This window comes from Bidens hawaiensis, unplaced genomic scaffold, assembly GCF_021521415.1.
Source record: "Bidens hawaiensis isolate Kalapana, Puna unplaced genomic scaffold, B.hawaiensis_p1.1 tig00032806_1, whole genome shotgun sequence".
NCBI lineage: Eukaryota > Viridiplantae > Streptophyta > Magnoliopsida > Asterales > Asteraceae > Bidens > Bidens hawaiensis.
Window position 1 is genome coordinate 134706 of NW_027495605.1, and position 15024 is coordinate 149729.

A 15024-nucleotide genomic window follows, 5' to 3' on the forward strand; every position below is an offset into this window, starting at 1 on the left:
ATGTAAATCCGTTTTTTACATATGAAAAGATTTTTTAAATTATATAACATATTTTTATACATGTTTTTGTTGTTATGTTACAAAATATAGATGCTTAAAAAACTTAAGATATTAAGGAAAATGATTTAATTTTTAAATGTACACGTAATCTAAGAAATCGTATATTATTATTGGTACATTTTTTTTTATATTATTATGCATGACATTATTATATATTATGAATTAAAATTGAAATTGGTTAAATATTTCAATTCCAATTTTAGGTTTATATTTTCACATGTAAATTGCATCAAACGTTATTTGTTTTATAAGGAATTGTCCAAGTTATTTGTTATATAAGGAATTGTCCAATTTTAAAATATATAATCTTTATTTATTATATAGAAAGTTCTTAGAATGTCTATAAATAGATATTAGGAATTTGAGCGGGAAAATTTAGTCAAGAAAGAATATGAAACTACCACGTCATCCTCATTATTTTCTTTTATTAGTATAGGTAGATTATTTTCGTTCATCACTAGGCGACAAGTTCATATCGCCCCCTCCCCCTTCTTATAGCCGGGGGGGGGGGGGGGGTGGGGTGTGTTACCCTGAAAAATCGTCCAATATCGCCCCATTACGCATAGCCTAAAGATGATGTTCTACAATAGTTCATTAGCTATGTGTAGTTAGCAGATAAAAATATGACAATCCATTTTAAAAGGGTGGGCAGACCCGAGCTAAGCTAGCTAGCTAGAGAATTTCCATGCATCTTTAATTGTCTATTATTATTATTATTATAAATACATGCATTGTATTTCCTTAATATTATCCAATTCATATTTTTAAAAGTAACCATGAGGTTACAAAATCTTGATGCAAACTATAGATTTGGTGGCTATCACACTATTCAAATTTGGTCCGCACCACTCGCTAAAACATACAAATTATGTTCTTCGCACCAGGTTACCACCATGAACAAGATGTTCATCAACACCAACCTACGCACTTGTTACAAGCTTCGATGTGAGAGCTTGCCCCAAGTATCTACCGAATCTATGCATCCCTCAGTAAAACTGGAAGGAGTGGTCCGATCAACAGCAAATTACGTTCCTTTATCACCTATTAGCTTCTTGGAGCGAGCGGCCCAAGTTTACATAGACCGACCCTCTGTGGTTTATGGGCACAATATTAAGTACACATGGGGAGAAACCCATCAAAGGTGTGTTAAGCTCGCATATGCTCTTAACCACTTGGGGGTTTCTCGTGGCGACATTGTAGCCACACTAGCACCAAACATCCCTGCAATGGTGGAACTTCATTTTGCAATTCCAATGGCTGGAGCCATTATCTGCCCTCTTAACACGCGTCTTGATCCAAACACAATCGCAACCATTCTTAGACAACTAGAACCCAAAGTACTCTTTGTTGACTACCAACTACTTCAACTTGCCAAAGAAGCTATCCATCTTATTAAAAACAACCCCCTCTTCTTGTCATAATACCCGAACTAGATTCTATTTGTGAATGCGAAAATGAATACGAATATGAGAGTCTTTTAGAGAGTGGAGATGCTGGATTCTCCATAATTCGGCCGCATGACGAATGCGATCCTATTGGTTTATGTTACACGTCAGGAACTACATCAAAGCCAAAAGGGGTTGTTTATAGTCATCGGGGTGCTTATCTCAACTCACTTGCATGTGTGTTCATGCAGGGTATGGGAGAGATGCCTACGTACCTATGGTCGGTGCCTATGTTTCACTGTAACGGATGGTGCTTATCGTGGGGGCTCACGGTGGTTGGTGGGACCCACGTTTGCCTACGAGGTGTTGATCCCAAGCATATATTTGACAACATAGTCCTTCATAAGGTTACGCATATGGGTGGAGCTCCTACTGTGTTGAACATGATTGCAAGTTCTGTTGGGAAACTTCCACATCGTGTTCATATCATGACCGGTGGTGCACCACCACCTTCGACGGTTATATCCAAGATAGAAGAGCTAGGGTTTTGCGTATCTCACGCTTATGGTCTCACTGAGACGTATGGGCTAGGAACTTGGGGGGTGTTTGGTACAGAGAATGGAATTGTAGAGAAATGGAATTGCAGAGAAAGGGAATTGTTCTGGAGAATGAGAATTGACTGTTCTGCTTGGTAGTACAGAGATTTCAGTAAAGAAATATAGCTGAGAATCATTTCTCTTGTTTGGTACATAGGAAATAAACTGAGAATTATAACAGTTAACGCTATGCACGGATGAGGTGATTACCAACCGAATCCAGTAAAAAGAAAGAAATAATACAAACACTTCATAAGATACCATCCACTTACAAAACTTATTTGGTTTTGCACAATGGCAACACCAGCCCGTTTTTTTGGGCTTAGTCACTTATTATTCATTTTACAACAACGTGTTCGTTTTCAAAGAAACATGCCTGAAGATGGGAGAACAAGTCATTTTAATGACATCTATTTTTAGACAGTTACTGTGTATACACTGTATCTATGATGACAAATTGCTATTCAATCTAGATATTTCCTACCAGTCATGGAGTCGTATGTTGCAGAGCAGATGCATCAAAATTCCCTTCAGCCAGAAGCCGCATGGCCCCGTCTCTAGAGAACTTGCGAGCAAACAGAAAACAGGGGACCAATATTCCATTAGTCTTACACCATTCTGTTCGGTGTTCAGTCTCATAATACACATGGTTTATATCCTGCAATTGCAATATATATAAGTGGTTTCGCCATTTTAAGCAAAATGAATAATGATAGAAAAACATACAATATATAACCTTGATTCTTTGGATTTGTTGAGGGTTGGCACTTGCATAGTTATAGGTTACAGGATGCCAGCTTCTCGTTTCCATGTTTGTGGCGGACTGGATCCATGAAGTGTATGTCACAGTTCGACTTTCAAGCTCTCCCTCGAGATCATTCATCTTAGGACACACAATTTAAACCTTATTATAAAGGGAAATAAGATTTCATAAGAAATTAAAAAATGTTTCTTACTGCAAGTAATGTCTGCACATAATGCTCATCAGGAATGCAATTACGCTGCTTCTGAAGTTTCTGCATATTTTGAAAAAAAAAATCACAATTGAGTTTTAGGCTGACCTTAAAATGATTTCAAGAAAATGTAATAACTTACATAATTCTGTTTTCCTTTACTATAATCTAAGGGTGGACGTCTCTGAAAAACATTAAAAAAATAATGTTAGTAACAAATAAAAACCAATATGTTCATATGTTGTCCTTTTCTGATGTTATAACAAAAATGGAAATACAAACCTTACATAACTTCTTAAAAACTGGAAATACGATGCCGTCATATGCTACAACTTTTGCATGGCTTCTAATTAAAGCAATCCACTGAAAAGTTCAATTAAAAGGAGCCAAATTAAGGCAAAATTGCATAAGACAAAATGTGATAAAAATATGGTTCAACCTGTGAGGCTTTTCGCCATTTCCCCATTGGTATAACAGAAGACATCCTAGGATTGTAGCGACCTTCTTTCATATCAAGAAAGCTAAAACACATAAAGCCCAGATCAACAACAGTTTATACTAGGTGTTTGAATGGAAGTAATTATCTGATTACTTCAACTACAAGTTGCAATAATCAGTTTCGAGTATTTGGGCAACCTACGTTTGTTTATGATTTTCTGGTGTCAAATAAACTAACTAACTATTCAAAGCAGCTCGAATACTAAACAACTATCTACCTACGATTTCTAACTTCACGATTGAAATCAACATAATTAAGTACAATTAGGTCAAAATTAACAGCAATAGAACCACAAATTATGTACAGTACAATTGAATTATGCTTTAGAAATGATCTCCAAGCTCATGTACAATCAAATTAAGCATCATAAACATAATTCAAATCCGATAATAATAACAATAATAATAGATAGAACAACCTAACGATAAGCTTTTGGATGAATACAATATCAACGAATACAATTCAATTCTGCTTAATCAATGATCTCCAAGCTCATGTACAGTCAAATTAAACATCATAAAGATAACTCAATTCTAATAATATTAGAATAACCTAACTATAACAGCTAGAACAACTAAATAACTTCATGATTAAAATCAACATAATTAAGTACACTCAGGTCAAAATAATAGAACAATCTAACGATAAGCTTTTGGACGAGTACAGAACTCAATAAATACAACTCAATTCTGCTTCAGCAATCATCTTCAAGCTCGAGTACAATCAAGTTAAACATCACTAATATAATTCAATTCTGACAACAACAATAATAATTAAATAACCTAATTACAAAAGTTTGAATAAGTAAATAACTATCTACCTAACCATTTCAAACTTCACGATTGAAATCAACAAATTAAGCACAATTAGGTCAAAATTCGCCAAGCTCATGTATAGTCAAGTTAAACATCATAAACATAATCCAATTCCAATAATAACAATAATAAGTAATAACAACTACCTGACTACAACAGCTTGAATAAGTAAATAACTAATAACTATCTGCTATGATTTCTATCTAACATCACGATTCAATTCAACATAATTAACTCCAATTAGGTCAAAACTAACGGCAAATAAGCCGTACCTTTTGAGACGAAGAGCCAATTAGCGCGTTCGCAAGAGCACCGAGCGGATTTGACGACGAAGAAGAGCCAGGTACGGCACACGCCGCACCGCCGGTGACTAAATCACGCATCGCCATCGGTCAATTGACTGTGAGCTCTGGTTCGATTGAGCTAGCGTTTGGATAGCAATCGATAATCTGTTTGGACCTTTATAGAGGAGGATGTTTGATCACGTTATGTATTGATGAACAAAACAACAAAGCCGAACAATAATAGGATCGTTGGAGAGAGTGAGGAAGAGGCGTGAGAGAGTGAATTCTCCGCTTTTTGCAGAGAAACAAAATCAGAGAAATGGAAATGGTTTATTTCCATTTCTCATCTCTTTCTTTCATAAACAAACAAGAGAATTCTTTCCAGTTCCATTTCTCACCTCTCAATTCCCTCTACCAAACACCCCCTTGGTGTTTGTGGAAACCTGAGTGGGAGTTACTGTCTATTGAAGAAAAAGGAAAACTTAAAGCACGACAAGGAGTGTAACATTTCGGTGTGGAGGACGTAAATGTAAAGGATCCCATTACAATGGAGAGTATGCCATGTGACTGGAAATCAATAGGGGAGATTATGTTCAGAGGTAATACGATCATGAGTGGGTACTTGAAGGATCCTAATGCAACCAAAGAGGCTTTTGCTGGAGGGTGGTTTAGAAGCGGGGATCTTGGGGTCATACATGAAGACGGGTATATAGAAGTTAAAGATCGTTTAAACGACATTGTAATATCTGGTGGTGAAAATATATCCACCATTGAAGTTGAATCTGTTATTTACAAGCATGAAGCGGTTCTAGAAGCAGTAGTTGTGGGGAGGCCGGATGATCATTGGGGTCAAACCCCGTGTGCATTTGTGAAGTTGAAACAAGGCGTTCATGTTGATGCTGAAGAAATTATTGTGTATTGTCGAGATCATATGCCACATTATATGGCACCTCGAACTGTGATTTTTCAAGATTTGCCACGAAGTTCGACTGGTAAAATAAACAAGTCTGCGTTGAGGGAGAAGGCAAAAAGGTTGTGATGAAAAATAAAAAGCTATAGATCTTTGAAGACTTAATCTTGATTTGTTAAGTGATTAAAGTTTGGGGTTTGTTTTGTTAAGTTTTATATTAATAGTTGTTTAGTATTATAAGAATATTATGGATTGTTCTAGAATAAGTTTGCCTTGGTTTTCAAGTTAGGTTTGACTTGAAGAGGAAGTTTAGTAGGTATATAAATAAGGTCTATATTATTAGTTTTATGTGTTTGAGTCAAGGGGAGTCTCTTCTCCATGTAAGTTTGTTATGTTCGTTTGATCCGATTGTTTGACACGTCTGGGCCAATAATTGGTATCAGAGCCTAAACTGGTATCAAAGCTTAGGCTTGTTATACACCAGTTGTTTGAAAAAGTTTTGGTGAAAAGAAAAAATTCCGACAGAAAATAATTTTCTACCATCGAAAATGGAAAAAAGAAGCAAATTAGTTTCTGTTAATTTTTGAATAAGTAATTTATTTGGAAAAAGCAAGCAACCTTTCAGGCACGCTTCAAAAGTAAGTGAAGGAAAAATAAGGAAAGCAAGTAACTCGCATCTTATTTAATTTGGCGCACATTTATTCAACTTGAAGCATTTGTCATTAATTTGAAGAAGTTCAAGAACAAATTTGTTTTGCACAAAATAATTAATTTTTCTTGCGCATAATTTAGTTGTCTCGTTTAACAACAATAATTGCAATAAGGCAGCAGGTTCAGTTTTTGAATCCATGTTTCAAAAGCAAGTTCGTATTTAGCAAGATTATATTCGAGCAATCAAGAATGTTGTTCTTGATGATTTAAAGAGAAGTTTGTGGTGTTTGGTTGTTTATTGGAGATTGGTTTCGAGATCGAGAATCAATTCTACTAAAATAGCAAACGGGAAAAGAAAGTAAAGATAGGAAAGACACGATGATGACTGGGGGACTTCCAGTATTGATGAAATCGAACTACAAAGTATGGTCGACTAATACGAGCTCACAAGCTAAGATAGGAATTTGTTGAACCTACGGTCGGCGTAGCTGTAGATGAAAGGAAGATGTACACAGCGTTGAGGTTCATATGTCAAACCCTACCTAAAGACGTGATGCTTCATATGGCTAAGTATTCAGAACCAAAAGATGTTTGGGAAGCGTTAAGAGTTCGTTATCTTGGTGCAAAAAGAACTCAGAAAGCTCGTGTTCAAATGCTAAGAGTTGAGTTAGATGGATTGAGGATGGGGGAGACAAAAAGTATTGATGATTATGCAGCGAAGTTGGGTGGGATATAGTCAAAGTACAAGATCTTGGGAGTTGTACTTGAAGAAGAGGTTTCGGTAAGAAAATTCTTGAACTCTATGCCGGATAAATATTTACCTGTTTTTTCTTCGATGGAGCTACTAGCGGACATCGAAACAATGGCGTTTGAAAATGTGGATGGGCGTTTAAAGGCATATAAAGAAAGAAACAAGTTCAAGAATGTGAATGGAAGTTCATCCCAAAGTAAGCTCATGTTCATCCAAACTGAAAAGAAAGTTGAAAACTACCGAGGGCGTGGTAGAGGCCTTGGAAGACACAATGGACGAGGAAGAGGGAATCCAAGACGGAATGATGAACGTGAGAATGATGAACGGGTTGAACACCGGAAAAGGAACCTTGAAGTATGGAAAGATAGAAGGAAGTATGTAACGTGCTACAACTGTGATAAGATTGGACACTACTTGAACGAATGTAAAGAGCCTAGAAAGGAGAATGAAGAAGTGAATTTGACAAAGAAAGAAGCTGATATTGATCCTTCTTTGTTCATGGCAGTTTGTTCAATATAGAAAGTAAGTTTGAATGAAGGGAGGGTTATCCCTGGTGTGTTTAAAAAGGGTGAAAAGAATGAAGGAACGTGATAATTAGACAATTGTCACACCCCAGAAATGCGGGGGCGTGATGACGTCATGGATCATAGTCACTATTTATAGACTATACAATAAATACTTCATCAAAATGCCTTTACATGCGTATGACTCCATATGTGTTTCCAATGCTTCAATTAATTACCTGAGATTGGATGCATAAAGCTGTCAACAAAAATTGTTGGAGAGTTTCAAAGGTTTATATGACATCTAAAATATGTGCTTCAACGAGTCGACCGACATTGTCCTATGTAGACAATTCCTCAAATAGTTACCATGAGCCCTATGATCAAGACATAACAGCGTTTCTATGAGCGCCCCTCTTGATGTTCTAATGCGAAAACATCGAAGTCATCTGTTGGACAAATATCACCCGCCAGACCTCCAATCTAAGTTAGTGCGACTAACCACGGGTGGGGTGTGTTAATCCCGAATAGTACTATTCACATTGGCCACGTCTACAATAGTTAATGATCATAGATTCTAGGGGACTTTGGATGCATTATTGTTTCCAACCCATGTAACAAAATGAGACCGCGTTTCTACTCGTTTCCGTACATGTGTTTCTCCATGCATTCTCCCCCAAGAGTTTCAAAACAGTTACATAAAAAAGGGGCCGTGGGACTCACCTTGTGAATTGTGATCAATGAGCGTCGGATAATACATAGTCCTGATGAACTACCAGCCTAGATGTGACCAAGCATGTGATAGATTACTTTAATACCGCGTAGATATTATTATTGAACAACTCTATTTATGAAATGTGTTCACCCAACATGTTAGATTTATGGCTATTGTGTTTGGTGGTAAGTTTTGTCCTTACTTCTTTGAAATATATATTAGATTCATATAAAATACCATGTTTATTTTGTGTAAAGATCGTGCCAGTTTTATAAGCGAATATTATCTCTTTCGAGTATAATACATCTTTGAATAATATATGTATACACACACATACTTATTTAAATATATGTTTTAGTTACAGCCTGTCGGTTTATGTAAAAACACTACGGTTTATCGTTTCATCTAATTATTTCTAAAATGTTACGTTAGTCCATTTTAAGTTCATTTTGTCATATTTTCGTATGTTTCCGGAAAATCATATAACATAAGTTAAGACTTTTATATATTATTATAGTAGTCCCCAATTCTTACCATAAATCCTTAGAAAATGGTTTAAAAGTTATATACCTTATACAAAATAATGTTGTTGAAATTATTTAAACAACCAGTTTTGAAAACCGTATTTATAAACCATTTTTGTTTACCAAGCACAAAATTTATAATATCGTATACAGTTTAAAATCCAAGTCTTTATAACAAAAAATAATCCTTTCATTTTTCCAGATTAATTTTAGCCAAAGATTTCTAACGTGTAGATCTATTATTTGGGTGATGATTTTAGCAAAAACACTAATTATATATTTGTAAAGATATAGTTTAGGGAAGTAATTTCTCACTTAGTGATAGAACGTGTTTAGAGGTAAGAATAGAAAGTTTTAAGCTAGCTACCACCAACTTGTAGTCTCCTAGCAACACTTGGACTTCATTATGACTTTGGTGGGTTGAGGATAATGATGTGGTGTGCGTGTCCGATCAAGTAGAAAACCGGAGAAGGGAGATTAATAATGTGCCAGTTGATGACGGTGGTACTTTGGGGTGGGGGTATGGTGGCTCGTTTGAGGTGGAGGTGAGTTTTGTTACTGTCGTAAGGGCCAAGGGTGATGGTGGCGGGGGTATTTGCTGCTGGAGTGGTGGAAATGGTAGTTGGAGGTGGTGTACTACGGTGGTGTTGGTGGGGGGGGGGGGGGGGCAGTGGCATGCTGGTTGGTGTCGTAAAGATGGGTTGGTGTAGCATGTGCAAGACAAAGAGCAGAGAGGGAGTGATGGAGTTGTATGCTGTGTGTTAGAGTTGTAGTGTTGAGATGATTATAGGAACAAAGGTATCATTGCAAGATTTGTTTTTATATTATCCCATCCTTGGTCATATCTTGTTGAGTGTGGTATTAGGTTTGAAATGTAGAAACAAAGAAATAAAAGGATGGTGGTGGTAGCTTGTGTCAGCCGATAGATAAACAAGATGGAAAGGTCTTATGAAGATTTTATTTAGATACTTGTCAGCCATTATTATTATTATTATTATTAGTAAACATCTTATAAATGTTTCGTTTTTAATTATTGATTAAAGTCGTACGAACAATACCCTGGTTTGAAGGGGTGCCACATTGGTGCAAGTCATCATATGCCAGGAAAGAAAGAGTTTTTTTACCACCTTAAATGAATGAGTTTCGGGTCAAATGAAGTTTGGTGATGGATCCGAGATTGAAATCAAAGGTAAAGGTAAAGGTAATGTGACTGTGGTAAGTAAGACTGGTGAAAAGAAAACATTTTGTGATGTTTTCTATATGCCTAAGTTGAAGACAAATCTTCTTAGCTTGGGTCAGTTGGATGAAGAAGGATATAAGATTGAAATAGCCAATGGGATATTGAGGCTATATGATCAGAAAAAGAGATTGTTGATGAAGGTTAAGAGAAATCTGAATAGGACATACAACATCAAGCTTCAGGTATGTTTTAATCCTAACAACTTTGAAGTTGACAAGAAAGACCGTTATGACGTGAAACCGATTATGAAAGTGAAGAATATCCGGTTTGGAACGATTCTAAAAAAATTGTTTGGAGTTCGTGAAAGTATTGGTCAAGAACGAGTTGATGAAAAAAAGCGAGTCGGGAAAGAAAGTAGCAATGTGTCTTCAAAGTTAAGCACGAAAGGAACGAATGCTTAGTTTGAGGAACCGGTGAAGCAAGTATGTTATGGTCAATTGAAAAGAAGGAATAAAAGCGAGAAGAGGAACAATTCAAGATTAAGGGGGTGAATGAAGACTTAATCTTGATTTGTTAAGTTATTAAAGTTTGGGGGTTTGTTTTATTAAGTTTTATATTAATATTTGTTTAGTATGGTAAGAATATTATGGTTTGTTCTAGAATAAGTTTGCCTTGGTTTCCAAGTTAGGTTTGGCTTGGAGAGCAAGTTTGGTAGATCTATAAATATGGTCTAGATTATTAGTTTTATGTGTGTGAGTCAAGTGGAGTCTATTCTCCATGCAAGTTTGTTATGTTCATGATATTCGTTTGATAAGTTCGTTTGATTATATGAAAAGAGTCAAGAGTTGTCACCCCAATATCTCGTGTTTGTTTGTTTGTTCGTTCGTTCGTTTAATCTGATTGTTTGATCCATCTGGGCTAACAAGCTTTATCAAACAAGATTTTCAAAGATATCTTAAAAGTGTTTTGTAACACAACTCTCACCAAAAGGGCAATTATTTGCAAGCAAAATAAAGTCACTTAATTAGTTGTTTAAAGAGTTAATAGCCATTATAGTATTATATATGTTTAAAGAGTTAACACTTATTGCATCACATACACTTTTTAATAATTTATCAACTTAAAAATACACTTTGATCAAAGTCTTGACCATCAAAGACAACAACATCTCCGAATACCCGTGAATGAAAACCCAATACCTGATTTTGAAAAACAAAATCACATCTTTCGAAATAGCTAGAGTAGACCCATGTGAACTTAAAATTTGAAATTGACTTTTCAAAGTCAAAATTTTCCGTGTTTTGTTTTCCTCTAGGAAACTTGTTTACACATTACCCTATCCTTCGATTGTTACTTCCAATGTTTGTTAACCGTCTTCACCACATCCTCCAATGCTACATACTTACATGTTAAAAATCAAACCAAAAAACATCAAACGAACGACCTTTTTTCTTAACAGTAGAGCTCCAGACACTAGGATCACTGTGGCATTGGACCAATTAGCCTTTGGTATTAAAGGAACGAACTAATACCCATTTGTCTACTTTAATGTTACCATAATATATAATATAATATTATAAAACTCGTAAATAGCCAACATTACAAATAAAAAAAGACATGTTATATTTGTTGTGCTAAAAGTTATATTCACCTATGAAATGAAATCTGTCTTGATACAATGTTGTGACCCTACTATAACATGCTGGCGATTTCATGTTGCTACACCTACACGGTACAAGCTCTCACCTCCCACAACGTGTTTAGCTTCACAAACAAAAGCAAAACAAAATATATATCTTTTCACATGATTTTACTAAATTACCCCTCTCAACCATCTATTTATTCCCACCTCAACCACCCTTCACATCCCACCCAATTCTTCACATTCATCACCATTAGTTATTGTGTAGAAAAAAACATGACTACAATTGTTGTTTTAGCAGTGTGTCTTCTGTCAATGACATGCTTTGTCCAAGGCAACAATGGTGGTTGGATTGATGCTCATGCTACCTTCTATGGAGGTGGTGATGCTTCTGGCACTATGGGTAAAAACTAAACTCTTTTTAACAATTAAATATGTTGCTGTTTTATTTTATTATTTGTATATTATAAGTTAACATGAAACTGTTTTAATTTCAGGTGGGGCTTGTGGGTATGGGAACTTATATAGCCAAGGGTATGGTACAAACACAGCAGCATTAAGTACTGCACTATTCAACAATGGAATGAGTTGTGGAGCTTGCTTTGAAATCAAATGTGCAGGTGACCAGAAACAGTGTCACCCTGGTTCTATAACAGTCACTGCAACTAACTTCTGTCCTCCAAATAATGCTTTACCTAACAATGATGGAGGATGGTGTAACCCTCCACAACATCATTTTGACCTATCTCAGCCTGTATTTCAGCAAATTGCTCAGTATAAAGCTGGAATTGTTCCTGTCCATTACAAAAGGTAGTAAATTTGTTCATATATAATAAAAAAAGCACAATATTGGTTACAGTAATGCATTCTCCTGCTTTTAGTGCAATTTGACAAAATAAGCATGTAACTATTATATAAAAAACATCGAAAAGATTACAATGAAATAGGTAAACGTGCTACAAGCTGCGTCGCAACCCTTTTGGATAGCAAACCCAATTCAAAAGAAACTAAACGGAAAGCAAAATAAGCGGAAAACCGAACCGCAACAAAAACCTGCTTTTGTTTTTGTATAAACTGAACTTATGGCTCGGTTTTTCATGTACTACAATAAAAAAACTGAACCAAATTTATAGTTTTTCATTTTTTATTTTAAGTAATTTTTAATAAATATATAACTAAAATATTTTCTTAAATGTATAATAATCAATTAATTGTTAATTATTAGGTCCATATTTATTACTTTGGGACAAAAACTATTTTTGGTCCATAATTTTGAAGCTCAGATAATAAACTGAAACGTAACCCAAAAGTGAAAAGGCCAAAAGATAACGGTTTTCAAAAATTCAAAAAAGCCGGGTTTTAGGTCAAAACTGAAGAGTGCAAACCCCGAATATTAGTAAATCTTGTGTGTTTTTGTCAGGGTACCATGTATGAAGAAAGGGGGAATCAGGTTCACAGTTAATGGGCACGCATACTTCAATTTGGTGCTGATAACAAACGTAGGAGGAGCCGGGGATGTAACCGCAGTCGCAATCAAAGGCTCAAAGACCGGGTGGGTACCGATGTCAAGAAACTGGGGTCAAAACTGGCAGAGCAACTCGAATCTCGACGGTCAAGCTTTGTCTTTCAAAGTGACAACTAGTGACGGACGCACTGTGATCTGCAACAACGCGGTCCCGGCCCGTTGGTCGTTCGGGCAGACATTCACCGGTGGACAATTCACTTAGATATTTCGTCAAACACCCATTAAAAGAGCTCGTATTTTTGTGAGCTCGGGTGGTTTATGTTATCGTAGTTGTTTGTGGTTTAGTTTAGGATTTAGGGTTGCCGGGTTATCCTTCTCTTCCGTTTTTTATGGCGGGGAGAGATGGAATACGGCAACAACATTTAGGGTTCAGGGTTTCGACTGTGAAATTGAAAGCCTCGGGCTTCATTTCACATTAAAGTTGGTGTAAAAAACAGCAGCTGACTGAGTGAGTCAGAGTGTGTGTTAATGGGTGGCATGCCACACCGCTTGTTTCTCTGTGTATTTGATAATCAATGGTGCCTGCAAACTGTTTTATTGTGAAATCTCACTACCTTCTTCTGTGACAAAAAACGGACACGTGTCTTGGCTTATTGTCTATTTATTATTGCATGCGGGTCTAATGCACTTAATGTAGTAATACTAAGAACATTGTTCAAATGCTGATGCATCGTGTACTTTGTTATCAACTAGTGTGTGATGTTTGGCTATATGGTGATGAGCCGACGATAGCACTTGTTACCTCGTATGCCGATAAGTTGACATAATTAACCTAAACGATGGTAAAATAAGCAAATAATACAGTTAAATAAACATGTCTAAAGTATTAAAAAATAACTATATGAAAAAAGTAAATCATACAAAACATCATTTTAACTATTGAACTTTGAGTTATCAAGCTATTAAAAAAACATTAACAAAATATATTTGCTAAAAAGAAAAGAACAAGTTTATAAAACTTAGAAGAGCTGTATTATGACTCTTATTAAAGTTTTATTGTATAGATTAAATTGCTTTAAGAAAAAAGACAGTATTTTGGCCCCGTAGATGAAGTCCACTTGGACTAATAGTGAATCACAACTATTTACCTTTCTGAAAATGTTATTAGGTATAATAATATTATTAAAGAAAAATAATAACATTTATTATTAATAGCATAGTTGAAAGAAATTCAAATTCTTTGAACACAATTAATAGTCGATCCACTTATAGGTTAACTTTATAAATTTCATAGTCAGTTGAACTCTAATTACTCTAAGTTTTAACAATCAGACATCTATCTATCTATCTATAACTAGAAGTGGATTTAAACTTATTTACTCAAATTTAACCGATCCATTTATCTACTAATAATTTTAACAATTTCTTAGCCAGTTGAACTCTAATTACTCTTAACTTTAACAAGTACACATCTATTTGACTATAATTAACTAAAAGTGGATTTAAACTTTATTTGCTCAATTTTAACAAACCCCGCCCAATTTAGTTTGGTCACCTTTCATATGTATTTTAAAAAATTTATGAAAATATAATTATCATTTGAAACAATCTTTTGTCAACCATGCCAGTCAATTCATAAAATTAGAGGTGCACAAAAAACCCGAATTCGGAACCAGACCCGAAAAAAATACCAGGAACCGGTTTTTTTAATACCCGGGTTTTTGATACCCGAACCCGTTACCCGACCCTACCCGTAGGGTACGGATAGGGTATGCATTTCAGTACCAAAACCCGTACCCGGAGCTGTACCCGATTTATACCCGGTAATACCCGAAAACCGGAACCGGTTCTATACCCAGAACCATGTTTCTCCAATACCTGAAACCGAAGTTTTCAAATACCCAATTTATATCCGAAATTACCCGAAAATAATTGAAAAATACCTAAAAAAATATCTGAAAATACCCCTAAAAAGTGCAACCTCTTAAAAAATCCAATTTATACCGAAAAATACCTAGAAAAAAGCCCGAAAAAACCCGAAAAAAGGGTTTATTCAATACTCGAAAATAGGGTATTCAAATACCCAGTTTT

General features: G+C 35.5%; 2 protein-coding genes and 1 pseudogene across 2 annotated transcripts; 2 read left to right on the forward strand and 1 right to left on the reverse strand.

The window, feature by feature from the left end:
- Positions 1-953: 953 nt before the first annotated feature.
- Positions 954-5631, forward strand: LOC143584084 (butanoate--CoA ligase AAE1 pseudogene; annotated as a pseudogene).
- On the reverse strand, positions 2980-3556 carry LOC143584086 (glycosyltransferase BC10-like). The gene is made up of 4 exons (XM_077066225.1): positions 3434-3556; positions 3277-3357; positions 3137-3178; positions 2980-3057 (listed from the first exon to the last, which is right to left on the reverse strand). The coding sequence occupies exons 1-4, from the start codon at positions 3524-3526 to the stop codon at positions 2980-2982; spliced, it is 294 nt and encodes a 97-aa protein (XP_076922340.1). The 5' UTR covers positions 3527-3556.
- A 5946-nt stretch (positions 5632-11577) lies between the features above and the next one.
- On the forward strand, positions 11578-13206 carry LOC143584091 (expansin-A15-like). Its single transcript, XM_077066227.1, has 3 exons — positions 11578-11871; positions 11966-12278; positions 12889-13206. Exons 1-3 carry the CDS (start codon positions 11631-11633, stop codon positions 13193-13195), a joined length of 861 nt encoding a protein of 286 aa, XP_076922342.1. The 5' UTR covers positions 11578-11630; the 3' UTR covers positions 13196-13206.
- The last annotated feature ends 1818 nt before the right edge of the window (positions 13207-15024 follow it).